The sequence below is a fragment of the Chinchilla lanigera genome, unplaced genomic scaffold, assembly GCF_000276665.1.
Source record: "Chinchilla lanigera isolate Chin_1 unplaced genomic scaffold, ChiLan1.0 scaffold00042, whole genome shotgun sequence".
NCBI lineage: Eukaryota > Metazoa > Chordata > Mammalia > Rodentia > Chinchillidae > Chinchilla > Chinchilla lanigera.
In genome coordinates this window covers 5273345-5300846 of record NW_004955443.1, presented here as the reverse complement: position 1 = coordinate 5300846, position 27502 = coordinate 5273345, and the positions used below count along the sequence as shown (strand labels likewise).

The 27502-nt window shown below is 39.6% G+C and overlaps 1 protein-coding gene across 4 annotated transcripts in view; it reads right to left on the bottom strand.

Annotated features, from left to right (window-relative positions):
- Atp8a1 (ATPase, aminophospholipid transporter (APLT), class I, type 8A, member 1) overlaps positions 1 to 27502 on the bottom strand; it is a 219983-nt gene that overhangs the window by 61185 nt on the left and 131296 nt on the right. For all 4 annotated transcript variants that reach the window (XM_005391918.2, XM_005391917.2, XM_005391919.2 and 1 more), the window contains 3 exons: positions 22510 to 22648; positions 19023 to 19087; positions 2075 to 2247 (listed from right to left, as the gene is read on the bottom strand). In XM_005391918.2, the coding sequence (XP_005391975.1) occupies positions 2075 to 2247; positions 19023 to 19087; positions 22510 to 22648 (377 nt within the window). The remainder of the gene's footprint in view (positions 1 to 2074; positions 2248 to 19022; positions 19088 to 22509; positions 22649 to 27502) is intronic.

Below are 27502 nucleotides of genomic sequence, written 5' to 3'. Positions count from 1 at the left end.
TCTCCTTCTGCTATTGTTTAATTTTGTGGTTCAGCTTTTTGAAGAATGGTGGGAAGTACTGTGTTAAGCAATGCTCTAAGAATGAAGCTCAGCTGCGGTGACTGCATCAGAGAAATTGGCCTCCCACATCTTTCAAACCAGTTGCAATTCTGATAAAAAAAAATGTACGCGAGGGAGAGCAGGTAGCCAGTTGTGTTCATCTTTGTCCGTGCCTCATCTGTGCCCAGCGTGCGGCGGTGCGTCACAGATGGTCACTCGGGCAAACGGGCCGCCTTATCTCACAGCGCCGCCTTCCGCTCTCTGTTCTGCTTCCAAGAAGAAGCTGACAGTCGTAACACTCATGTGCTTTTGAGCAATCTTTTGTTGATCCTTATGAACCCATTAGTGAAACTGATTAAATGACCAAATTTGGCACAAAATTATCCTGATGGAAGAGTGTCAGAGCTGAACATTAGTAGGGCCTTGTCAAGATACTAGCAAGGAATGAAGAAAAGTCACCCTAAAGCAGATGTTAACAAGCACAAGGATACCCAAAGAGAAGAGCTGGAATCATTTCCAAGTCTTTCTTCATGATTAAGCAAAGAGCTTGACTGTTACTAACATTAAACATCTGTACGATATAGTGTCCAAGAGCTTTATAGTAATATTACTTATTAATATATGCTACAGAGGAGAAAACAGATTCAATGGCTACAATAATTAGATTTTCAGGAGTAATAGGTAGCTCTTAATTCTCTCACTATGGTATAATTTTATAGGTCAAAATAATGCTTACACAGAATACTTAATATGGTTTAAATTGTATTTCAGGAAGTATATATCAAATGAAATTTAGGAAATACCTTCAAGGTATGGATAAGTTCAGAGACAATCTCATACATAGGATATTTGAGTGAATAAGTCCAGACAAAAACAGGTTTTAAAAACATAGCATTCTTTTAACAGTAAATGCAGCTTTTAAAAAAATAAAGCACCCTCCCCCCATTACACCAAGGACTTTCACTCAGCCACATCCTGAGCCCTTTTTCCCCAATTTTTGTCTTGAGACAAGGTTTAACTAAGTTACTAAGTTGCCCAGGGTGGGCTTCAACTTGCGATCTTCCTGCCTCATCCTCTCAGAAGGCTAGGATTACAGGAATGCACCATGCAAATGGAACAGTTTAAAAGATCATGTTAAAAGCACAGATTCTGAAAAATTCTTCAGAAGCGAAGCCTGCCAACACTGTCTCCCAGGAAAAAGAAGCAACGTGAGAAAGTGCTAACCTGGGCCCCGTCTCACCAGCTGGTAAGATTCAATAAGCAGACGACAAAGAGGAAAATCCTTAGGTCTCATGGTGATCAGAAGGGAGGAGACTGGGCATCATCATGAACATACTTTAGATTTTAGGAGGATACAGTTTAAACAGTTTAGATAAAGAGACAGCAAAGATTCCTTAACAAGAAACTCAGGCAGGATTGGAGCTAAGCAGTTTACAAGATGTAATTTTATAGACTGGGACTTGATAACTCAAAGCAGATTTTAATGTAGGATACAGGTAATATTATAAATCACTGGGCAAAGGACTGCATAGTCAATAAATACCTCTGTGAAAAATTTCTAGTTACTTGGAAAAAGTGTCAGTTTATACCTCTTATCGTGCCATCCCCAAAATGATTCCTAGCACCGGGGTCAAAGATTTAGGTACGGAAAGTAAAGTGAAATCCCTATACAAATAACTCAAGATAGAACAAAAGCAGATTTTGTTTTTTTGGTGCTGGGGATCAAGCCTAGGGCCTTGCACATGCTAACCTCGCTCTCCCACTGAGCAACACCACCAACCCCAATAACGGAGTTGAAATACAGATAATGGCAAGAAACCTGTGGGTTCAAATTATGAACAATATGTACTAATGATCCTAAGGATTCATTAAAAAAACTCTGCTCACATATCCTATCCAAGTTTGTGAGCCTTAGGTCTTGAGTAAATGAATTAAAAATACAACATCCATTGGACAGACAGCTTCATGGAGCATTTAAAAACCTAGAGTTTAGGATCACTTTTGATCCTGAAACCTGACAACAAGGGGAACTCACCTGCAGCAAATGACAGCTCTGCATGACAAAGCTAAATCCATGAAGTACTGTCGGACTCCGAAGGTTAAGGCGTACTTGAGGGTCTTCCCATCAATTATAAGAGCAAAATCATTCTCCTTCCGAAGAGCATCCCCAAGGATAGTGCAGTGCCGACTGAGAGTTTCCCTTGTTCCCTGGAATGTGAAGCCACAGAGTCCATCAGCATTTACTCCCATTTATTCTAAGACCCCTCAGAATGTTTGGCAACTACATTTCTCAGTTTTAGTGTTTTTTATCTTTCTAATTACCTTCAGAAACCTTTACTCAGTTGGTTCTCTTAATAGTCCCTTAGTGGAGACTGGACAAAGACAGGCTGGGACTGGACCACAAGTTACCCGTTCCTCGGCTGATTCTGAGGTCTTTGCTCATTACTCTAACCACAATCACAATATTGCAAAAATATTTTCAGTAAATTATCTTGTTTGAGAAAAACACTCGTCTAATTTATGAACTAGTCCAAAATTGGTTTGCCATGAAGCAAAGGGAAAACTTGGGGAATATAATTTAAATAATTTATGGGTATTCTTTCAAAAGTACTCAGCACTATTGAAATTGAATTCCCAGGAACCTAGAGAAGGAAATACAGGATTTGTAATCTTTTGTCACTTTAGGAATTGGCTTCTATAACTTGAATCATGGTTTCGTGATGCTGTATTTTAGCGAGGGATGGTGACATGGGCCTGGGTAATCTTGATGGATCAAATAAAAGCGGCACTTCCATCAATGAAGAGTTCACTTTTAGGCACAATGAAATCCTTTAGTGTCAAGGACAGCTTTGTTCACCTCAGATCTACAGAAGGAATGTATTAGTTTCCCTCTGTCAAGAGCTGCTTTCCCAGGTCTTCAAAAGGAAAACCTTTCAAGATATTTAGTTTTTCACCCTAAGTTCTATAGACTCTTCCTATAACCAATGGCGCCAACTGCCTGTCTCCCGGACCCCTAGCACTGTGAGGAAACACAACGTGAGCCCTGCACCAGGAATACAAAGAATCTCTCCCCTCTTACTAGACTTTGTTCTGACTGTTAATCTTTCAGTTACTTATATAATGAATAAATTTATATAATAAAACAGCTATGATAACTATATAATGCACATAATTTTTATTATATTTATTGTAGATAAAATTATTGTTTTAATTTAAGGTCGAAGTACAGTCATTTTACAGTTACTTCACAAAGAGGGAATGAGTGCAGGAGGTAATTAAAATTTTACAGGGGGATTTCTGAAGGGGTTTCTGTCTTTGTATTTTGATATAGTTCAAACCACATCCTGGAATCTTAGCATCTGTTTATGAATTAATGGATCACGTTGTACCATAAGAAGACTATCTTTCTCAACATTGGATCTTATCTAAAAAGTCCCCTTGTTCTCCAATACCCACAGTGACACCATGTAGCAGAGTTCTGTAAAAAAATTTTCTGTTCACACTTTACTTCAGAAGCAAGGAGCTATGTTAATTTACAGAGCTCACCCCTCTATTTCCTACCAGAAAAGGAGATGAAAATGTCTGTAAAAGTCTGCAAGCAAAACTTAACAAGGACAATCTCTATCAGATTATCCTAGAATGTCTTAAAAGCAAATTCATACAGATTAAACCAAAAATAAGTCACTGAACTGATAAAAATGTAGGAAAACAATATTTAGCATGTGCTAAGCAGTTTAAAGAGCTCCACGCATACCTGCAATATTTTAGGTCACATTTACTTCAGCCCTAAGCACAAGCACCTGTTACCTCTGCTGGACAGATGAGAAAGACGAGACAGTGTTAGGTTTCTTGCTAGAAGATACACTGGCTACTAGACCATGACATCAAACTCAGAATTAAATGCCTGTGCATTTATCTTTCTCTACCCAAATCAGCAAAAAAGTCAAACTTCTGAAAAGTGTCTTATACATGGAATGCCCACAAAATTCCTTCTGTTGTTTCCCTGTAGACATCATCATCTGCCTCTCATCAGAGCATTCTCTTTGTAAAACAAATTTAAAATATAAATTCTGTTTCTTCTTGTTCTATAATCTTTCCAGGGCTCCCTACTGTTGACATGAAGTCCAAACTCCTTAAAAGTAGAAAGTTATGTGATCACAAAAATTAATAACCAAATTTGTCAGAGTAACAAGATATAAAATCAACATACAAAAGTCAGTAGTATTCCTGTATGTCAATAATGAAGTCTCTGAGAGAGAAATTAGAACCGTTCACAATAAAATCATGAAAAATTAAATACCCAGGAATTCACCTAACCAAAGAAATGAAAGATATCTTCAATGAAAACTATAGTACTCTGAAAAAAGAAGATTAAAGAGGAAATCAGACAATGGAAAGCTATCCTTTCTTCCTGGATAGGAAGAACAAATACTGTCAAAATAGCCATACTTCTAAAACTGACATAGATTTAACACAATTTCCAATCAAAATACCTCTAGGATTCCTCACAGAACTAGACAAAACAATCCTAAAATACATATGGAATCAAAAGAAACCCAAAGTAGCAAAGCACTGTTGGGCTACCAAGAGCAAAACCAGAGGTAGCACCATACCTGACTTCAAGTTATACTACAAAGTGACAGTGATAAAAATGGCATGGCACCAGCACAAAAACAGACATGTGGATCAGTGGAACAGAATAGAAGATGCAGAAGAAACCCCTAACACATTTAGCTATTTGACCTTTGACAAAGGGGTCAAAAATATACATTGGAGGAAAGATAGCCCCTTTAGGAGACGGTGCTAGGAAAACTGGTTATCCACGCATAGAATATTGAGGGTAGACCCATATTTTCACCATGTAGTAAACTAAAATCAAATGAATCAAGGATCTAAATATTAAAACAGAAAAGCAACCTACTATAAAGTCATACTGTAGGCAAGGACTTTCTGAACAAAACTCAAACTGTACAATAACAGCAAGAATCAACAAACGGAATTGTATCAAGCTAAAAAGCTTGTGCATAGCAAAGGAAACAAGGAAATGAAGAGACAGCCTATGGAACAGGAAACATTTCTGTCACTCTTCCTCAGGCAGAGGACTAATATCTAGTATAAAAAACTCAAAAAAAAAAAAAATTAAGGCCTCTCAAAATAAAAGACTCAGTCAAAAAATAGGCATCTGAAATGAACAGACACTTCTTAGAAGAAGTGCAAATGGCCAATGAGCATAGGAAAAAAATGTTCAACACCTTTGGTCATTAGAGAAATGCAAATTAAAACATTAAGATTTCATTTTAGCCAGAAAGAATGGCAATCGTCAAGAAATCAAGTAGTAACAAGTGTTGGCAAGGTTACAGTGAAAAAGGACCCTTCTATATTGTCGGTGAGAATGTAAACTCATACAACCATTATGGAAATCAATACAGAGATTCCTTAAAAAAGTAAAACTAGAAATTTCATTTGACTCAGCTATTCCCCTTCTAGACATCTTCCTGAGAGCTAAAGACATTACATTACGGTGATACCTGTATACCCATATTGATAATAGCACAATGCATAACCTTGGAAGCTGCTTATATATCCATCAACAGATGAATGGATAAAGAAAATGCAGTATCTATATATAATGGAATATTATTTGGCTATAAAGAAGGATAAATTTGAGATATCTGTTGAAAAATGGATATACAGTATCTTGAAAACAATGTTACGTGAAATAAATCAGACGCACAAGCTTAAATACGGTATGGTTTCTCTCATTTGAGTAATCCAAAGTACAAATAAACAGCAAAATAAAAGGCTGATTAAAGGAAATAGATCTTTTTCAAATGGGAAAGGGACAAGAGACAGAGGGTTGGTGGGGAAATGATGTAACAAGATTTCTATGCCATGCACATGAACCAATTACAACAACGAATGTAATCGCTTTATGTCATAAAGATGAACCGAAAATACAGTAACAGTAGTCATGAAAATGGGGAAAGAGGACCTAGAGAGGGAGGTGGAGGGAGGTGGATGGGGAGAGAAGAGGGACAAAAAGAATCAATGTATGTTAAATGCCTGGACCTCTTCCTGGAGATGAGCGGAAACACTGTGTACAACAAACATGTACTAGTAAAACAAAAACGACTCCTTAAAATGGCACTGAAGGCTATGCACACTCTAAGCCCACCTAGATGTCTTTCACAGCTCTCTCTACAACCTTGACTCCTGCATTTCCCCTTCTGTGGAATGACCTGGGGGGAGGCTGTCCCATGATGCTCCCAGGCTGGCTGCATCCTACTGAGCATAACTCTGGCTACTGCTAGCAAGATCCTCATTTCCTCGAGTGAAGAGACCAACACTAATCTTCCCAGTAACACAGTGCCTGTGATCACAAAGAAATTATCTATTCCTTAAAGTCTTTCAAATAAAGGCAGTGCTCACTACACTGTCCCTGTACATTATTATTTTTTTAAGTTCTTGCCCAAGTGACTTCTGAGCTGAAAACATGACAGGAAAGCTGAGAAGGACTCTAGGAAGACTTTGAGTTTCATTAAGGATCTGCTACGAAGCAAGGCCAAAAGCCAAGTAAAGCCCAGCGCTGTGAACGCCCTCATTAGCCACCAACACATGCACACGCCGGTCCTGCTCTCCCCGCTTTCTCAGGTATTCTCAACACCTTAAGATTTGTTGAAAACTCTCTTATTTGTGGCATCAGTAACCCTGGGTTTCCTGGGGGAAGGTCACAGATCTTCAGCAAATCAAGAGGCGTCAGGAGGTATCAGAGAGCGAACATTTCCAGAGGTGAGTGAAACACTCCCCGCAGTGAACGCTCATCAGCCCACTGTGGGTGTGAGGTAACGACAGCAAAGCTGCAAACGCTTGCTTATTTTGTAGTTTTCTTTTGTAAGTTACTCTGTTGTTGGCCGAGTGCTGCAAGTTACAAGACATATTTTATCCTTATTTATTGCTGGGAGTATTTTAAAACTCTTTTATTTATGAAAGTTGATTCCTTCTCCCCGAAGCCTGGGAGCCATACTTTATGACCATATTGCATTGAAGCTTATCTCCTGTAGCTAAAGATAAATTTATTACCACATTAGCTGCTGCTTTGTTTTCTCTTTGGCTACTGAAGAGGGGAAATGTTTAAACATTTAAACTTAGTGACTTGTGAAAGTGCAAATACATAAATGAGAAGCTAACTCCCAACAAGGATCAGAGACCACGTAGCACAACACAATGGAAGGTTTGTGTTGTAGCTCTTTGTTCTGCAGTTTAATTTGTGGGGTGAAAGAAAGGGAGCACCAGAGACATTCTGAGTGAGAGGCAGTTTGGAAGGACAAACAGGCAAGGGACAAGGGGGCAAAGTAAAGGTCTGGATTCAGATAGAGGGAACCTCAAGGGCAGTGGGGCTCCTGTGCCCCTCCCCCAGCTGGCACGCTAGGCTCATTCAGGTCTCACCACTCAACCCCAGCCCCAAGAGCAGTCAAGTGCTCCAGGGAAATCCCCCACCTCAGAGCCTCCTACCTGCTCTTCTGTCTTGACAGTCCAGGATTTTGGCCACAACTAATACCTTTACTCAGTTTTCAGTATGGATAACTCAGAAAAGAAAAAGTTACCTTTTGTTTTCTTGTGTGACCACTGCAGGATAGTTTTCTGCTACCTGTAAAACTCTTACACAATCCTGGATACTCTGAATTAGAATAAAGAAAATATTAATCTGCTTTTTTTAAAAAATAAGAGGAAATGGAGGACAAAAGAAATTATGATCTGACATCTGCTCTGTCACGAGTAATAGAAATGTCTACTGGGTGTGGTAGAATGACTACCTAGACTTGCAACTTCAGGAGCAAGCCAGGTCGTGTAGCAGTGCGCCAGAGAGAAGTAAGTATTTATTGGGATTACAAGAAGCATGCTTGGGAGAGGAGTGGAGGAAGGGGAGAGAAAAAGAAAAAGAAAGAAAAGGAAAGGAAGAGGGGATGGAGAGAGCAGAAAGAGAGGGGGAGGGAGGGGAGAAAGAAGAGAGAAGAGAAAGGGGATGGAAAGAGAGGAGAGGGAGAGGGAGAGATGAAAGGATGCCTAGCCAGTAATTAAGTCTAGCAGAATTCCTCACAAAAATAACTGCAACCACAAGACCGTCATGAAGCCCCACTTGAATCCTTAGGGCACAGCCTGGCCAAACAGATAACATGTTCACAGAACACCCACCAATAAAATAAAACAGCAGCAATCTTTGAGAAATCAGAGACCGGCAGCTTTATGGTAATCCTTTTCATTGCTTTTACATGCCTCGGAGGAAGCAAACCCTTGATAAAAATCACAGAGGACGCCCTAGACCATGAAACCCGACAGTTTTGTAGTGAAACACACCCAAAGCCCTGATTTGTTTGGAAAGTATCGCAGTATGCAAGTTGTCATTTCTGTTTTGGCAAAATGCTGCCTGGAACAGTCTAAAGAACTCGGAGGCCAGATGTGCAGAGAACACGTCAGGCCACCTAAGAACTATGTTTTTGATGGCCCAAAATATAAAACTGCAGAAAGCACCTGCATAAAAATGGCCCCTTAGCTTCTAGCCTTTTGTTTCTTTCCCTATTATTTTCAGAGTTTAGGAATGGCAGATTTACTTAGGAATAAATCCAAGGAACACCCTAGTTGAGAACAGGGAAATATCCCTAAGGAAGGGGAAGGAAAAGCCTCTATTCTGCAGCTAGAAGATGGTCAGCCAAGGGTTCAGAGGTGGAGGAGATACATGAACAGGCCAAACAACAGCAGCTAATGGCAGTGGCTTCCACACCTTGCTTGTGGGGCCTCCGTAACTCCCTTGTAGTGACAGTTACTAATGTGTGATCACTCACATACACCTCAGAGGGCATCAGTCAGCCAGGTTAAGCCAAACACAAAAGGTAAAGGAAAAAGACATACCTAGAGTTATTTATTCAAAGCATTTTTTGGTACTTAGGTCAAATAAAACAAATACCCAGCATTTATACCTCATAGGCATCTATGAAACATATGCCAAGCAAATGATAAAATTACATTCTCCTGATCTGGGGGGAGACGTACTTTAGTTTGCTAAAGATTTCCCTTTTCAAACCTACAAGTTAATTTAAAATGTCAAATATATATCTTAAATGAACATCTATTTTATTAGCTGTTTTGGTGGTTGTAGCCCCACCTCGTAAGCATTTAAAACATGAGGTATTTACAAATTTATGGCCCGAGAATGTGTTATGGTCTGGGTCTAGATGTCCCCTCAAAGTCTCATGTGGTCATAGGCGGGGCTTTTTCAGAGGTGGCTGAATCTTGAGTGTGATGCTGGGATTCGGGGTGGATGATTATTAAATCAGTGCACTGACTGCTTTGGTATCATCACAATCCCAGTGGCACGGATGCAATATAAGGGACACAAAGAGGCTGTCTTCTCCCTTGCCTGCTGTGCTACCTTTTGCTTGGCATGAACTGCTTCTCCTCTGTGCTGCCCCTCTGCCACGCCACCCTGCCTTGGGGTAGGTGATCATGGACTGAAACCTCTAAAACCTGTGAGCTAAATAAACCTTTCCTTCCTTAACTTTGGGCATCAGGTATTTTGTCTCAGCAACTAGTGAAAAGTTACTAGGATATAATGTTTCATTCTTTCTCTACTTTTACAGTCTCCAAATGTTCACACCCTAAAATTATGAATTAACAAAACATTCCAAGAACATTCTTAGTAATACATTAGGACCATTTCAAATATGGACAATGTTAGCACGTTCCTAAAGAGTGAGTTATAGCTCCCATAATAGCAACCTGGATAAACCATTGGGTATTACTTATTTTTCTACAATGTGTAACTAGTTCAGCAGACATTCCATATATCCCTATGCAATGCATATGTAACTACTCTACCAGCTACTTACAGGCACTAGGAAAAGAACATACTCCTTAGAGTGGAGAGGAACTTCACTTAGATATACAACTGGCCCACTGAGTATGGCTCCCAGTCAGACCACTAGTTTTTGCTGATGTAGGTTTTAACCAAAAAGTTCTGGTGTTTCTAAATTCCTAGCCTAAAATACAACATTAATGTTTAAAAACATATCTATATAGAACCAGACCAATATAAAATATTTTTTCCAAAATGAATAAGGGCAGACAGAAGGTAAAGTCATTAAAAATACAGAGATCCCCCAAAACGGCCTAGTAGATGGCAGTCAAAAAAGGAAAGAGACAAAAAAAATCCATGCTTTGCTGATACGCAGGCATTTTCTAGGGAGGGGGCAGATGAACAACACCATAATTCAGAAAATGGTCCAATCTTCCAGAAGAGTCATGTCATCTAATAAAGGTCAAGGGTCACAAAATAGAAGCAGGTAAGAAGAGGGAATTATCTCACTGGGTAAATTGCTTCTGGCTCCTCAGTAGAGGTTTGGGATTTGGGATTATGGTAGGTTCCAGCAGGCAAATGAGTCCTCTTGAGGCATCTAGTCTCACTTGAGCTACAACAGAAAGCAAGGCAGAGGAGCGTGGAATCTCTGTCCAGTCTGGGTTTTAGCATTAAAAGAGGGAGGGAGTATGTGGCAAAGAAAAGCAAATCCAGGGAAAGGAAGGAAGAATGAGGTAGGGGATATAATTATATAATTTAAATAGTTTTGTGGATAAAGGCTTTTACCAAAGGATTCATGGTAATTACTTTAAACCACCACTGAAAGTCTCCTAAACACTTATTTTGAGCTTGGTATCAAATATTCTGTAGTGGCGGCTGTGCTTCAGATGCAGAAGGCAGCATTCTGCAAGGAACTGGGTCGGCAGACACCCAGTCTTTTCCACTGCCTGCAATTCAGCCAGGAAGAGGTTGCTCAGAATATACAACTGGTTTTCTGAAAATAAGCAAATTACGAACTCAACAGTTTAGAGAAGGTAACAACTGGGGCCTGTGAGAAACTGTTCTCTAGCATCACACAGAAAGCTAAGGTTAGGCTTTCTTAATTTGAATTAATTAATGTAGCAGTGCTGAGGAGTTGTTATCTGGCATATCTGGTCAGTGTGAGTGCCGAATGCATCCCATTTCCATTATTTTATGTATGCACTCAAAATCTATGTATAGTTATGTGGGTAAAACTCAGGGTAAGGTCTTTCTTGAATTCTGGAATTGTAAGGAGACCCAGACAACACAGTTTCCAAAAGCTCACCCTTCTTTCAGTTGCTCTGCTGTGGTGAGCCTGGCGGTGGGCAGGAAAGAGGAGAAAGGGGGTTAATGACACAAGCTGGAAAACCTGGGAAATGCCTCGGAATGTCTCCTCCCGTGACTCGGTCATTCTCTCACTAGAGGAGATGTGGATACTTAAAAATGAAACTAAACAAAAACACAGCTCTGGACTTGGAGGAATTGAGGGAGAACTTCAGGACCCTACACACTCACTAACTCTCACTAACCATGCGTACTCAAACTGTCCACTTGCGAGTGGGACAGAACGCCAGCTCTACAGGAGCAGAGAGTTATGCATGCAGATTTACCGGGCATGCAGCAGGTTTCCTATAGACTGCCCTTTTTAGAGCTGTACTGACTCATCAAAGGTATGGGCTGGAAGGATGCAGAGATCACAAGGCACGGCTTGATCCCCTCAGAAATGTCAACAAGCTTAGGGAGTCAATGGCAAGAGGGCAGAATGGTTGGAAAAGCACTTATCTGTAATTCTAGGTCTCAGGGAAGAGTTCAGATGTTTAGTCAAAATGAGGTAGAGAATACTTTGGCTTGGGGTGAAAAAATTTCCCACAACAGAAACACTACGAATTTGTGAACAACTTCACTTAGGAGCTCTGCACACAAGCTAGTTCATTGAATTCTGTTTACTGAAAGGGGACACATTTGGTTCCATGAGATGAAACAATGGGTTGGATGGAACTTTTCTCAACCACATACTTTGGCTTGCAGCAGACACGGTCTTAAATCACGGGACAGGAAAACAGATAATTTGTTCAAATGTTACTTTTTTTTTAATAACCCACTTCTCTCAAAGGTAACTCAGTTGGCTTTCTTCATGGAAGACTTCTTGGAGTAAGCAGGGTGCCAGATGTGGTCTGAACAATCTTCCCACCATGAGACATTCAGAAATGTACCTTTGCTTCTGATAGGGAAACTGCAATGCCTTAAAAGTTAAACTGAGATTTTAAGATTTCAAGTCCACAAGCAGAGACACTGTGGTTTAAAACCTGCCTAAACTACTTTTCAAAGCAATACAGAATATATTGTATTAGACTCAGGGGACATATCAAAACAGAACCCGAGGTAGCCCATATTCTTTTTCCCCCTCTTTTTTTCTGGAGTCAAGTCAACATCTTGCTTATTCTGGACTTCTTTCAGAAGCCATTCAACAGTGGCTCCTTCCCCAAACAGTGAGGGTTGTCTGCATAATACATATAAGTTGGACTTAAAAGGGTATAGATGATAACTTCAGCATTTATGTCCTAAATATCCTATAACTTATAGCAGAAGTTTACATAGTATTAGAATGTCAAGTTCAGCGAGAATAAATTAGCAATTCCATAAAGGGGTTTCTTTTACCATGGTGTTGAAAAATATATATTTTAATGCTTGTTAACTTAATATTCAATGTGGCTAATAATTTATCTTCTGTAAAATATATCCATGAGGGGGAAACACATACTCAAAATCAAACCTGTGGCTGGTATGAGGCCATATTCTTAAATTAAAGAAATTTAAGTAGTTTAAAAACAGGGCAGCCATTGGAAGTCAAAGCCAATCCTTGTTTCTGAATATATGACAGGTGCTATTTTGTTTAATTCTCACAACATCACCCCTGGAAGACAGATATTTTCATTACTCTTGTTTTATAATTGTGGCAGCTGAGGGCAAGAAAAACTGACTTGTCTATTGCATTCTGGAATCCAGTGACTTAGCTGTATCCCTCAGCGTCACTTAGTTGTTCGTGTTTGGTTCAAGGGACCCTTTCTAGAGTCCTCATCTATAAAACAAGCACACTAGTAATCTTCCCACTAACACTTTCGGATACAAATGTAATTGTCCCTGTAGAGTCCTTAGTCTAGGGGCTGCTAGAAAACTTGATAAATGTGAGGTATCTAAGTAAAAGCATCAATACAGAGTCTTGCAAAGGCAGCAAATTCTTCTCACAGAAAGCTGGAAATTTGGACTTTCCCATGGGATGGACGATTTAGCACTTCTGATACTTCAGGTGTTGGCTCCACACTGATGAATGCAAATGTCAATGGCAGAGACAGTCTAGAGAGACCAGGTGAGCAGAAGGAGAGGTGGGCGGGGCTTCCCAGGGGTTAGCCTTGGGAACACTGGAAGCCTGTGACTGTGAGTGGGGAAATTCATTCTTCACATATCACTCCTATTAGTTCAGTAAATGTACAGTGTACAGGGAATATCTCCCCTCCCTGTTCCCTGCTCCCCGGGAAAATCTGGCAGTAGAAAGGACGAGGAATAACAGTAAGGTGCTTTTAAGATCTAGCTCTCCCTGCAAGGACAGATTCCATAACTCCTTATACAAGAGAGATGAGATAGACAGGCGAGATGAAGCTTAAGGGTACAGCATGAGAAACTCTAACAACAAATGGTTTAGGCACCTATAACACACTTGCTCCTTAAGCCATACGGTGGATGGATTAAGAAATGATGGTCCCTCACATCTATTCTGAACTCAACAGGCGAAACAGTGGCAAAATCCTGCGCTATCTCAATGACAGAAGTCTTCAAGATTTTTTTATCGTGTAGGAACTTAGATCAAATCAATGCAAAATAATATTTGAGTTTCCTCAAAGTTATTTCCAGGGATTCACAGAATTGGTAGGACTTCGGTAACAGTACACTCACCGTTCTTAATAGAGCACAGACTGAATCCTATTGGAACTGCTATAGTGCATTTTGAAAGACTTTAATTAAGAATTGAGAGTTAAAGACAGGTCACAGTATGAAATCCAGTTCTAAGTTCATAGGTTAGATGTTTACAGTTTTAATAGAGAGACTTTGAACAAACTGTTTTATGACACACTGAAATATATAAAAGAGATGAAAAAAGAGAGCCCTGGCTATAGGTTATTAAGTTCAGGGGGTTTCTGACAATTTTGTGGGATACTTCCTAGGCACTGCCATGGAGTTAGGGAAAAAGTATAACATAGTCATCAAGCCAGTATTTTGAAATTCCTGCCTTTGTAGACACTTAAGGAATGTCTCATATTACGAGGGTAATCCAAACTGCTAAAAAAGTGGTTCAAAGTAGTATGATTTAAAAAGTACAAATTATTTAAATAATCTATTAATTGCAAATAGCTACTAGGTTCTGATAAAGTTTAGATGATTCTTAATGATACTCATCCATGAAATTCTTATTTTCTAAATAAAAACAAACAAACAAACAAGCAAAAAACCCCAGCTTTCTACCTCAGAAACCTGACACAAGATTTTATGAGTGGTGGAGTGGGTGAGAACATCCAGCGTCTTTCCAGGGCAACAACCAGCAGGGGGCGCTGCTCTTACAGTGAAAGCAGGTGGGAATTAAAGGAGGCAGACAAACCTGTCAGGTTCCCCATCAGGTCTTGGGGCAAGCCTCTCTTTCTGTTTGTATCTTTTTTTTTTTTTTTCTTTTCTTATTTTATCTTTTTGAGAAAGGGTCTTGCTATGCAATTCAGGCTGGCCCTGAGCTCACTTTGTAGCCCAGTCTGGTCTCGAACTTGCAAGGATGCTTTCTGCCTCAGCCTCCCAAGTGCTGGGATTACATCATGCGCCACCACGCCCAGCTCTGTTTGTACCTTTAACTATAGTTTGGTTTTATGCACTTATTTAAAGGTTCAAAACTGTCAAGAAGCCTTATGTTTGTGAAAGGAAAGTCACATTCAAACTCAAAAAGAGAAAGTTAGAAATCCCAGTGGCATTTCTAAGTGATGATCTACTTTATGAGAGACAAAGACTTCTATTAGCAGGATCACTAGCAGAAAGAATGTCCTATGTGAAATTTTAAGATCCTCAAATATGATAGTTTAAATCCAGCATAAAAAAAGGAGATTTCTCTTTTCAATTTTAACAGCATTAGGGATAAGATTTTGGTAGAAAGTTTGAACAGTTTGTATCACTTACATAAAAGAGAACCCACACTTATTCTAACTTGTCACCTTGGGGAAAAAAGACAGAAGAACAACTTAGTTTTCATAACAAAAATAATCATTATGCAAAATAAGAGTATTCTTTCTACAAAATTTTGTAACATCTCTTTTTAACATGCACCATGGAGTGTGCTAAGCATGTCAATCCCACGCCAAGGAATATATTCTCTTTATAGACAGGAATACTCTGGCTCAGGGAAATTAATTTTAATTCTTTAAGGTCCCAGTTAGGAGGGGGCAGAAGGGCGCTCTTCACCACTATGCTGTCTCAGAGAATAATTTGAGTATATTCGTTAAAGTTGTCACTTGACAAAACATGCACTCACAATTTATTTCCTAAGACAATATGTTTCCAAGTTTATGACTTGTTAATTATTCTTTGTGTTCCTGGAGTAATAATCCTCCATCTTCTTATTATCTATCAGTACAATGTGAATGCAGATAGTATGCTTTTTTGCCCCAGGGCAATGGGAAAACAAACAATGATTTACCTACAGGCACTCTAGCACTTCTGGTGCCCGCAATAACAGCCATGGGTTTTGTGATACAAGATCAGAAGGCACTATGCAAAGTGATGTTTCCCTTCCTGCTGAGAAATAAATGAGTGCACGCTGGTGGGTCTGACCCCACACAGTCAGATCTGTAAAGTTACCACTTAACTCCCTAGGAGAAAAACCTGCCCCAGACAGCAGTGTTACGGTGCTTGGCAGTCAGGATTTGGACAAATTTGGGTTAATCTATTCAGCTACAGTGTCTGTCTTCAAACTGCTGCTTCAATTGATAAGGAGATTGCTAACCATTCTCCTTTAAAAATATCAGATATGATGAGTCACTATCAAAACTTAAAACTGATGTACAACTTTTTGAAAAAGTAATTCCTTAATTTAAAACTAAGCAGAGGGGCTGGGGATTTAGCTCAGTGGCAAAAGCGCTTGCCTGGCAAGCGCAAGGTCGTGAGTTCGATTCCCGGTACCGGAGAAAAACCAAAAAAAAAAAAAATAAATAAAACTAAGCAGAAATTTGCTTCTCAAATGTTTGAAGTGTACTTGTGTGCCAAGTACTTTTCTGGGCACTTAGAAAGAATAACCCAGAATAAGCAGACAGAATTGCTGCTTTCCCTGAAATCATGTGTTCACTGGACACTTCTAAGTTTGCTCCAGCAGAAATAGTGCAATACCTTCTAGGTGTTTATTAATTTTGAGTTATCACTTTAGAAATCTCAAAAAGAAAAATAAATCCCATTGTCTTGATGCATACCTTGAATGTTTTTGGTATTTCACTTTTTCCTTGAGGTTACTATTTTAACTTACTCGATACTTAAACACTTAAAGAACATGTTTGTCCAAGAACTGAAAAAAATGATGGAACAGAACAAAATAAATGAAGCAATGTACAGCCACACCCTACAAAAGCTGAAAAGTCTAGATCCAGACATAAAGCACCCTGTGTCAACTCGGGCACGACCTGTCCTGCTTTGGCTTCAATGTGACAGGTTCTAGTCTTTGATTTTTTTTTAATGTAAGAAAAAACCACGCACCCCCATGTGAGCCATGTTACTGACAAGAGCGTAAGGAAGATTGGAATATTTTCACTGCAGTTTCCACAATGCTGTGTCCCAGTTCTGGGACCTTGGATGGCTCTTTCTTCAGGGACCACTTGGGATAAGTCTCAGAATTTCTCTCACACCGTCCCATATCACTTGCTGCACTGGCCCCGCTCCCTCTTACTTAACGCTTTCCTGGTCCCTTGCCTGCAACCCACACCTCCCCACCCTTCCAAGTCTGCTTCTGTATAACTGCTTCAACATACCACACCTCTTACGTACAAGCTCTCTTCCCATGCTGGCAAGTCCTTTAACCTGGCCCACCACATCTGGCCTGAGATCACCTTTCCAGTTTTAACTCCGGCATTTCTTTATATGTACCCTACAAATACCATGCTACTGTTAAAAAACCACTGTATAGCTTTATCTATACTATTACAGATCATTTGCTAAGATACAGTAAGTAAGAAAGGTGGAATTAAAGCAGTGTGCATAGCGTGCTATTTAATAACAAGGGGTATGCAGACGTACATGCCTTAGATGTACAGAATAGCTCTGGATGGGCACATATAGTTATGGAACCAGTGGCCATCACTAGGGAGGTACCCTGGGCAGCTCAGATACAAAGGTGGGAGATCCACTTTCTACCATCTGTACATTTCTTTTCTTGTAAGTTCAATTTTAATTAGGTGCCTACATTTATTCGTATAAAAATATTAAAAAATTTTAACTTTATGTTCAAGTTCAGCGTTCCTTTCCTCAAGCTCCAAATATGCCTTGAACTTCCTGACAAGAACTCCCTGCTGCCAGTGCTCCTCCTTACTCGTTATTCATCTCCATGTAACCAGATGCTACTCTCTATAAACACTTCTCTAAACTTCAGAGTATTTCCACTGTGAACTATCTGTCTGATTTACGTACCCGTTCGGTACTGATGTTCATATACATGTTACTTTACTTACTATGTGTAAGCTTTTAGAGGGCAGGGCTGTCTTGGTCATAATTTTTCAAAAGTTAATAACTTGGCTATGCTAACTCAAAATTAATATACACAAGAGGGGAAGATGGGGCTGGGGATATAGCTCAATGGCATAAGCGCCTGCCTGGCAAGTGCAAGGTTGTGAGTTCGATCCCCGGTACCAAAAAAAAAAAAAGAGGGGAAGATAGAGGCAACTGTAAGCTCTAATGGTGCAGAGCCCACCACTGTCACGGTTTAGCGGGATGTTCTCAGTGCGTGCTAAATGAGTGAAAAAGATTTCCACCCATCCACTGACTGCGCTGTTCTGGTTTTTGTTTTTAGAATTAAAGCTTAGTTCACCAAAAGTACTGGTTTGATAACTTAAGGCATAAACAACTTATACAGCTGCAAAATCATTTACTGTTCTTTAAGTTAACCGGTTTCTCAAAGTGTCACAAGGAAAGGAAAGAAATCAGAGGATTATTTTGAGGGTGAATAATCAGGACACAGGCTACCATTGCAGCTTAGCGTCTGAAGTCAAATATTTCATGCTCATAATTTGTTTCGTGGCTGATTTCTTAACACTGCCTACACCAGTCACCTCTTCCCCATCCCTCTGCGTAGCTCGCCCCTCAGTGTCGCCAGTGTCCCTAGTGACCAGGTTTGCTCTGCTCTGCTCTTGGCTTCAGTCACTGCTTCAAGCATTGTGTAATCCTCACCTCTCCTGCCCTGTCTTCCACCCTAGATGACAGATAGTCACCCTACCTCAAAAGTCTTTACAGGTCACTTGACCCATGTTTATTTTATTAACTTCTATATTACACTGTATCCTAATAAATATTTACTCTTCCCCAAATATGACAAGTGATCGTGGCCATGCAAAAGATTATCTTAGGAATTTATGTTTATCACAGACGTTTGGATATTAAAAAACAAAACATAATAATAAAACAACAAGCCTTTCCTACCCAAGAGTGGGTTTTTTGTGTTGTTTAGTAGCTTTCACAATTTTTAATATATATTACTGCTGGGGGCTAACGCTGACGTAAAAGGCTTAATATACAAAAGAATACTCAGATCTGAGCAAGCTGCAGTCCATCAGAAGCCTCCTGTGAGAATGCTTTGTAGGGTAACCTTTCACTCTCTCCACATCAAGGACATCATTTGGTGATTTCTTTTAGCTAACACAAGTACAAACCCTGGATCAATTTTATCAATGCTGTTCAAAACTGCAGATTGTGGTAAAGGAGAAAAATCATGATTAAAGTATCTTTTAACTTCAGGAAAATATGTCCACAGCTATCTGAATATAAAATAAAATACTACAGGGTGCTTATATTCTAAGAGGAGGTTCTGAGAACCAGTTTTACTTACATCAAGGGAGCCTTCATTTATAACAATCATTCCCATGTTCTTCTTCAAAAGTTTGCAGGAGTGTCCTATGTACAAACATGGAGTAAATGGGTATAATTACTTTTTCCAGAGAGAAATGAAGATGTTAAAACAACAATAATATCATGTTATCTAGAGTGGATTTTATCCGGAGGGATGGTAGTTGCTTGCTCTCCAGGTCTACAGGAAGTTAACAACGAGCTGATCTTTTGCAAATGGAAAGGTAAGCAAGGCACAGAGGGAGGGGAAGGGAAGGGGATGTAAAAAGAATGGTATGTCGTGTTCACGTGCCGATCCCCATGATGAGTAGAATGACTAGGTACCAAGTACTTTTATGTACATGTACTAATAAGAAAGTAAAAATTAAAAAAAAGAATGAGGAGAGTGAAATAAAGGTGCGAGAACATGTCTTGGTAAAAGAAATTTTTTTAAGGTTCTTGACTGCCAGAGGAAGGACACGATACAAGCACATCCTTTGAGGCTATCTTGAAAAACAAGGAAAGATGTTAGGAATCCTCAGTGTCCTGAAAGCTGACAAACATGTACAGAACACCCTCCCTGGCGACGAACATGAAGAGCAAAGGTGGGCAAATGGCTGTTTGCAGAGACGCGTACAGCGGGTCGGAGGGCTACTGCTGGCATCCTGACCCTCCACCCTCCCCTGCTGTGGAGGGGCAGCTGACAGCCTCTCCTTGTCTGTGTTGCCACCTCTCCTGCTTTGTTGCATCCACTGCACAGCAAAAATCTCTCCTTTGTGAAATGCAACTCTGGCTTTTCTCCACCAGCTTGCTACGGCTGAATGTGGCTTGATAAAAACCGGTAAGCCTGTCAACCGGACTAGAAAATATAACCATCTACACCCCTCCCTCCGTGATCCCGTTCCATCTCACGGTTTTAACTGTCATCTAGGTGTTTACCATTTTGGATCTCCCTCCCCCTTTCTCTCTGCTAGAGACTTGACCCAGAGCCTCAGAATGTGTACTCCAGTGCTCTGTCACTGAAACCCCCGCCCTAAGTGTTTACCATTCCGAAACTCATCTCCTGCTCAGACCTTTCTTCTAAACTCCAGACCTTTGTAACCGACCACTTACCTAACAGATGGTACCTGGGCAGGAAGCAGGCATCTCATCCTCAGTATTTCAGAAAGCCAGGCTCCTGACCATCCTCCCAGAAAACCTGATAGAACTCAGTCTTCCTCATCTTGGTCAATGGCAACTCAATCTTTTGTTGTAAAGGCCAAAAGCCTTGGAGTTACCCATGATTCCTTTTCCCCCTTATATCCTACCTTAAATCTACCAGTCAATCCTATTGGCTCTATCTTGAAAACACATTGAATCACCCTGTTATGAACCCCTCTCTCTTTCGGGTCGCCCCTCAAATGTCACTCCATGAGTTCTTCCTGACCGCCTTACTTACAGCTGAATTCCTCTGTGCAGTGTCTGATCACCTCCTATTTTATGTTTTTTATTTTTTAAACAGCAATCGTTGCCATCTAATATAATCCCCACTTTTCTGTTTACTTTACTGTATGCTTCCTATACAGGGCAGAGATTTTGGTTTCTTTTGCTTCCTGGTGTGTTCCTGGCACTTACCTGGAGTCTAGCTTTGCAGATGCTACAGCCATTTACTGAATGGAAGAATCTTCCCTGCTTTTTTCTAGGAACAAGTATCGGCTAAGATTACATATCCCACACGATGTGTACCTCTGATTGCCTATTTCCCTAATACCGTTCAAGCCATATGATCTCTGTTTGTAGTCTTATTATTTATTTGTGTTTTCAGGTCTCCCAGTTCTAATGTATTCTGCATTTCACCACAAGTCTCTTCTCATACATCTCCTTTTCATTTTGGCCCTAACACTACTGATAATTTTCAAGATCAAAATTAACAAATTGAGTGGCCTGTAGATTTAATGTTCTGCAGTTTGTTTTAAAATCAAGTGAATTTTTAGGATAATCACAATCCTTTGATGTCCCTATCCCTGTTAATAACTGTGTATGCTGCTTTTTCTAAAATTAATTAACTTTCTATTAATGTCAATTTACTATGCATTTGTAGTGCAGTTTTACATTTACTTGTATTTACATATCCTGTATTTACAGGATACTTTAGGCTGACTGCTAACACTTTTTAAAGGAGTATTAGCTGAATTTGTTTTAGAGAACACTTAAAAAATAACTTTCCAAAAAATGTGGTTTCATGTTGTAAACACTTCTAAAATGGTTTCCTCAATTTTGGGGGAGTTTCATATATACTGTACAGGCTCAATATCAGGCAGTTAAAGCTGTGCTCATTACTCAATTTAGAAAAACAAATCTGGCACATGATTGGTACTATAGGCCTGTAATGCCAATTGTTAACTTCGCTTTCAGTAAAACTTCTGTTATGGACTGAACTGGGTCTCCCTCACCCTCAGATCTGTACGCTGAAGCCTTCGCCTGTAATGTGACACAGGGCCTTGAAGAAGGCATTGAAGCCCAAAGAGGTAATAAGGGAGGGCCCTGCTACTGTCTGCATGTTTATGTCGCCCCAAAATTGGAATGTTGCGATCTTATTACCAATGTGATGTTATTAGGAAGCAGAGCTTTAGCAGGCGGTCAGACACTGCTGTGATGGGAGTGCTGCCTCTACGAACGAGGCCCCAGCTTGCTCCTTCTGTCATGTAAGGGCACAGCTGGAAAATGCCATCTATGAACCAAAAAGCAGGCAGATCCTCATCAAACACCAAATTTGCTTGTGCCTTGACCTTAGATTTCCCAGCCTCGTCCTATCAGCCACCAGGTTTATTCTGTTTATAGCACCACCAGGGACTAAAGACTGGTACCCTAATGAGAGACCCCTGGAGCGCTTGTACACAGACGAAAGGCCATGTGAAGGCACAAGAAGGCAGCTGTCTACAAGCCAGGTCTCACCCCAAACAACTCTGCAGGAGCCTTGATCTTGGATTTTGTCCCTAGAACTGTGAAAAAATAGGTTTCTGTTGTCTAAGCTACCCGGTCTGTGAGATTCTGTGATGCAGCCTAAGTTAACTAATAGAGACGCTTTCTGAAAAATTGGAAATGACTCTAGGATGAATGAGAAATGGCAGCCTTCTTCCTTCCTCTGTCAGGAACAACCTTTATTCACACAATAAGAGTCAGTACACACGTGTGTCACAGGCTCAGTCTCCAAATTCTCCCAGACAACTGCAGAAGTGTTACCTATGCACCCTGTTCATGGATGAGCTGTGCGGAGGCAGGGATGCAAGGTGAGAGAAAGCACATGTGGTCGCGGGGGCTACAGCCTGGCTGTATATAAAACCACTGCAATGCTAAAGGGCACCGAGGCCATTAATGAATAGATATACTGGACAATATTACAGACCTGGAATTGTGAAATACCAAATCCTTAAATGCCTCAAGTCCATCTATTAAAATATATCAACTTGTTAAGAAGCACAGAGAGTTAAAACTTGAGTTAGGTGAATTACCAATGTTAATGGCAGTTTCCTGTTTGTCTCCTGTCAGGATCCAGATCTTGATGTCTGCTTTCATTAGCGTTTCTATGGTTTCAGGCACTTGATCTTGTAATTTATCCTCAATGGCTGTAGCTCCAAGTAGCTGGAGATTCTGGAGGAAATAAATGGTAAGAAGTTTGAGAAGAAACACTGAGATTCTTTAAGAACAAAAACACTGAAGTACGTTCTTGTTTTAAAGTCAGAGGCTTAATGATAATGCATGGATTTTGGTATACATTCCTACAGTCTCACTGAATTTTTTTCTCTTGAGAATCCTTTACTTTCATCCAGTATTTTTTCTGGACACCACTAAGGCTCCCTGAAGCTATCTTACTTTATGTTTCCCTAAGGTAAGGAACTGATTTTTAAAAATGCACACATATAAAAGGGAAAAATAAAAAGTCAGTTAAAGGGAGCAGGCAGTGAGTAAGAAAAACAAAATGATACAAAACCAAACAGTGGAAGATTACCACAATGAAGAAGCAATATTATTGACTTGCTTAAAAAAGAGTAAGTATATACGCTAATACGATTAAGTTATACTTTAATGCTGGGTCAGACAGTGTACATACATGATGCAATTAGAAATAATGTAGACAGCAATAAACAAAGTGACAGCATCATTCTTCGTAAGAAAGAACATGTTGAGTCTTTTGTACACTGTTCCACATTTGCACAGCAGAAGGTTAGATTATCATAGATTTCTTGCTCATTAGATGGTATCTTTCACATAAGATGGAATACACTCAATACAAGTATACTTGAAAAATACTTTAATTTCATTCTACAGTGAAGCAAACAGTGCCATGAACCAAGACATATGCATGTTTTGCTTTCCCTGTGCATGTATATAAGAGTTATGTTCATACTACACTGCTTTCTATGAAGTGTGCAACAGTATTACATCTAAAAGACAATCTAAATAATTTAGGGCTAAAAATGCTAATGATCCTCTAGGCTTTCAGAAAATTATATATTTTCTGGTGGAGCATCTTGCCTTGATGTCGATGACTGCTGACTAACCAGGGTGATGGTGGTGGAAGGCCAAAGTAGCTGTGTCCGTTTCTTAAACAAGACAATGGTGTACACTGTAGATTGAGTTTCCTTTCATAAAACATTTGCTCTATAGAACGTCATACTGTTCTACAGTATTTTACACATAATAGAACTTTCTTCAAAATTGGAGTCAATATCTCAAACCCTGCTGTTTTGTCAACCAGTTTATGTAACAGTCAAGGTCCTATGCTTCATTTCAAGCATGTTCACAGCATCTTCATCATGAGTAGATTCTATCCTAAGAAAGTACTTTCTTGCTCATCCATGAGAAGGAGCTCCTTATGAATTAAAGGCTTAACATGAGAGTGCAACAATTCAGTCACATCTTCAGACTCCACTTCTAGTTCTCCTGCCATTTCCGGCACCTCTGCAGTTATTTCTTCTACTGAAGTCTTGAATCTCTCAAAGCCATCGAAGAGAGCTAGAATACCCATGAATGTTGGTATTTTGATCTTTTCCTGGATGGCATGATCTCAGCTAGATTTTCCGGATAATTTGCTGCGACTTTTCCATCAACATTTACTGCTTCACCTTGCACTTTTTTTTCTTTAAACGGAGATGGCTTTGTTCCTTAAACCTCATGAAGCAACCTCTGCTTGCTTCAAACTTTCCTTCTGCAGCTTCCTCACCTCTCTTAGTCTCCACAGAACTGAAGAGAGCGTGGGCCTTGCACTGGATTAGGACTTGGTTCAAAGGCCTATTGTAGCTGGTTTGATCTTCTATCCAGACCACTAAAACCTTGTCCATAACAGCAATAAAATGGTTTCACTTTATCATCTGTGTTTGCCTGAGAAGCACTTTTAACTTCTTTCAAGAACTTTTCTTCTGCATTCACAACTTGGCTAATCAGACCGAGCGTTTTTGCTCAGCTTATCTTTAGATGTGGCTTCTCACAAAGCTTAATCCTTTCTAGCTTTTGATTTAAAGTGAGAGACGTACAACTTTTCCTTTCGCTTAAAACACTTAGAATCTGTGGAGTTATTAATAATGTTGGATCTCAGCAAGGGAGGCTGTGGAAAGGGAATGAGATGGGAAAATCACTGGTGGGCAGAGCACACTCATCATTTATTAAGTTGATTCTCATATGGGCATGGGTCTTGGTGCTCTAACACAATTACGATAATAATATCCAAGAGTGGTAACTACAGGCTACTCTAACAAATGTAAATGAGATAGCTTGAAATATCATAGGAATTAACAAAATGTAGCACAAAGATATGAAATGAAAACATGGCATAGGTAAGATGGCGTCCACAGACTTGCTCTCCACACATCATCTTGGTCCTACAAGTGTGTGTATAGTTTATATCTGTATTAGTAACAGAAAAATCCGTATGTAACTAATAGAAAAATCTACTAATGGCTTAGGCAAAGTTTTGGTTTTCCTGACAAAGCAGAAGTGAAGCAGGCAGTTGTGAACATCAGATTTGTGGCTCAACCATGTCTTCATTCTCTCAATGTCTCAGAATGGCTGTCACTGGCATAATTATAAACCATGTTGAAAATAAGAATAAGGAGGTGACACCAACTGCATCTGTCTCTTATTTAGAAAAGTATTTCTAAAAGTCCTCAGCATATTTTCAAACATGGCCAGTTGGCCAGACTGTGTTACGTGGCCGCCCCTAACTATGAGCATTTTGCTTTTCCAACCTCCACAGAGGAGATGTCAGGGCAGAAGCGGGATGGGAGTGTGTGTTAAATTAGACAGGCAACAGTCTCTGCCACAATGGACATACAGACCAGCGTGCATGTGCAAGGCATTTGTATGGGTGTATATATGTTTTATATCTACTGATTTTCCCATGCATCCCTCATTTTCTTGCCTAGTAAAAGCTGCGTCATCCTGTAAAGCCAAATTCAAAGTTACTGCTTCTTTCTCCCTCCTCCTTCATTTTGCTGTCCATGCTGGGGATGGAATCCAGGGCCTTGTGCATTCTAGGCAAGTGTTCCACCACTCTGGGACACCCCTAATTCTCCTTTACTTCTTAAAACAAATTTTTCCCTTCTACTGTGCTCAGAAAAAATTTTGCATATCTTTATACAGCTCAGCTTACAATGCAGGTTGAACATCGCTGAAAATCTGAAAAGGAAAACATTCCAAAATCTACAACTTTTGAGCACTGACATGGTGCCACAGTGGAAAATTACAAACCTAACTCTCATGTGACAGGTGGTAGTCAAAACATAGGTGTAGGGCCGGGGATATAGCTCAGTGGCATAAGTGCCTGCTTGGCAAGCACAAGATCATGAGTTTGATTCCCGGTACCAAAAAAAAATAAATAAATAAACACAGCACTTAAAAAAAATAGGTGCAATAGAAATATGAGCATTTATTGTATAAAATTACCTGCACGCTGTATGAATAAGGTGTATACAAAAACATGAATTGTGTGTTTAGATTTGGGTCCTATTCCCAAGTATCTCATTATGTACATAAAATATTCCAAAATCTAAAAAAAAAAAATCTAAAATATGAAACACTTCCAGGCTCAAGCATTTCAGAGAAGGAATATTCAACCTGACTCAAGATTAGCTGTTTAAAATGTGTGACCCCAGTATGTCTGCTCAAGAATAGGGGCATATCTTGTTCTTCTTCATTATCTCCATAGCATTGAGAGCAGGTTTCAGTAATATTTACTAAGTGAGCTGATGACAACTGAGCAAAACCAAAATCCAAATGTTATAAAATATTGCTGCAATGTAGGCCATTTTCTTTTCACTGCACTCCAAATAATACGGACAGCTATTAGATACACTTGATGCATGACCTCTTAGTCTATAATATATAAACAGCAAGGTAAATTTCCTCCTTCAAGAAGACAGTATTATTTTATTACATTTAATGAGAAACATTTGAAATCTACCATAACCTGATGAATAATTATCGTCAAGAAGTTCAAGGCAAAGAAAGGAAGAACAGTCCAGCGTCAACTATACTAGCTCACAACTGCTGTATTCCAACATTTAGACAATGATCCCTTAAGTTCTTTCAGCTGCTTTTAGGATATTTGCAGTGACATCATTCTGGCTCACATCCCAGAGAAGATCAGGATGGAGCGGTGTTCAAATTTTAAGTATTTTATGGATGGCATGATAAGGTTTAATAGTCATCATGGAGCTGCTTTAGAAACATAAATCCACAGAAGTTCCTAAAGAAAAAAAAGAACGCTTTATATTTCACAAAACACTGGGGTAACCAAATATGAAAGGCAAGAAATATTTAGAAATACATAAACAAACATATCTGTATATTTTTAAGCTCTATTCTAAGGGAGAAATGAACTCAGAATGTATATAGATATACCTTACCACACACAAACCTATAAAAATAGAATGACTTCACTAGAGTGAGCATGTTGAAATTATACTCTATTTTATTTTTTTTGGTACTGGGAATCGAACTCAGGACCTTGCGCTTGCCAGGCAGGCACTGTGCCACTGAGCTATATCCCCAGCCTGAAATTACATTTTAAAGAAGGAAATCACCTGGTTTTTCACAGGTAAAACCAAGCAAATTGTAAATATAAATGACAGAGAGTCAGCAAGGTACAGAGAAAAGTAATAAGTAGGTTAACACAGAATGTGTTGGTGGCTACGATAACAGGAATTTCTAAAAGGTTCTGAATATTCAGCAGTCACAATGGGTCTACTTAATGCATATAAAGGAAGCACTGTGCTTCCAAAGTCTGCTCATTTTCTTTTTATCCTAAGCATTCCCTGAGAGCAGCACTTATTAATTTTAGTGGAAAGTTCTGCAGACTCCTTCCTTTTGCCCTGGTGTCATTTATTGTGAGATTAGGATCTTGAGTGATAGGGTGTTCTGCCTTTGGAAATTAATATCTTTGGCTACATAGAGATCATTAGAAAAAAAAAGATGTGAACTTTACGTGCTTTTCCTGATCATAGCATT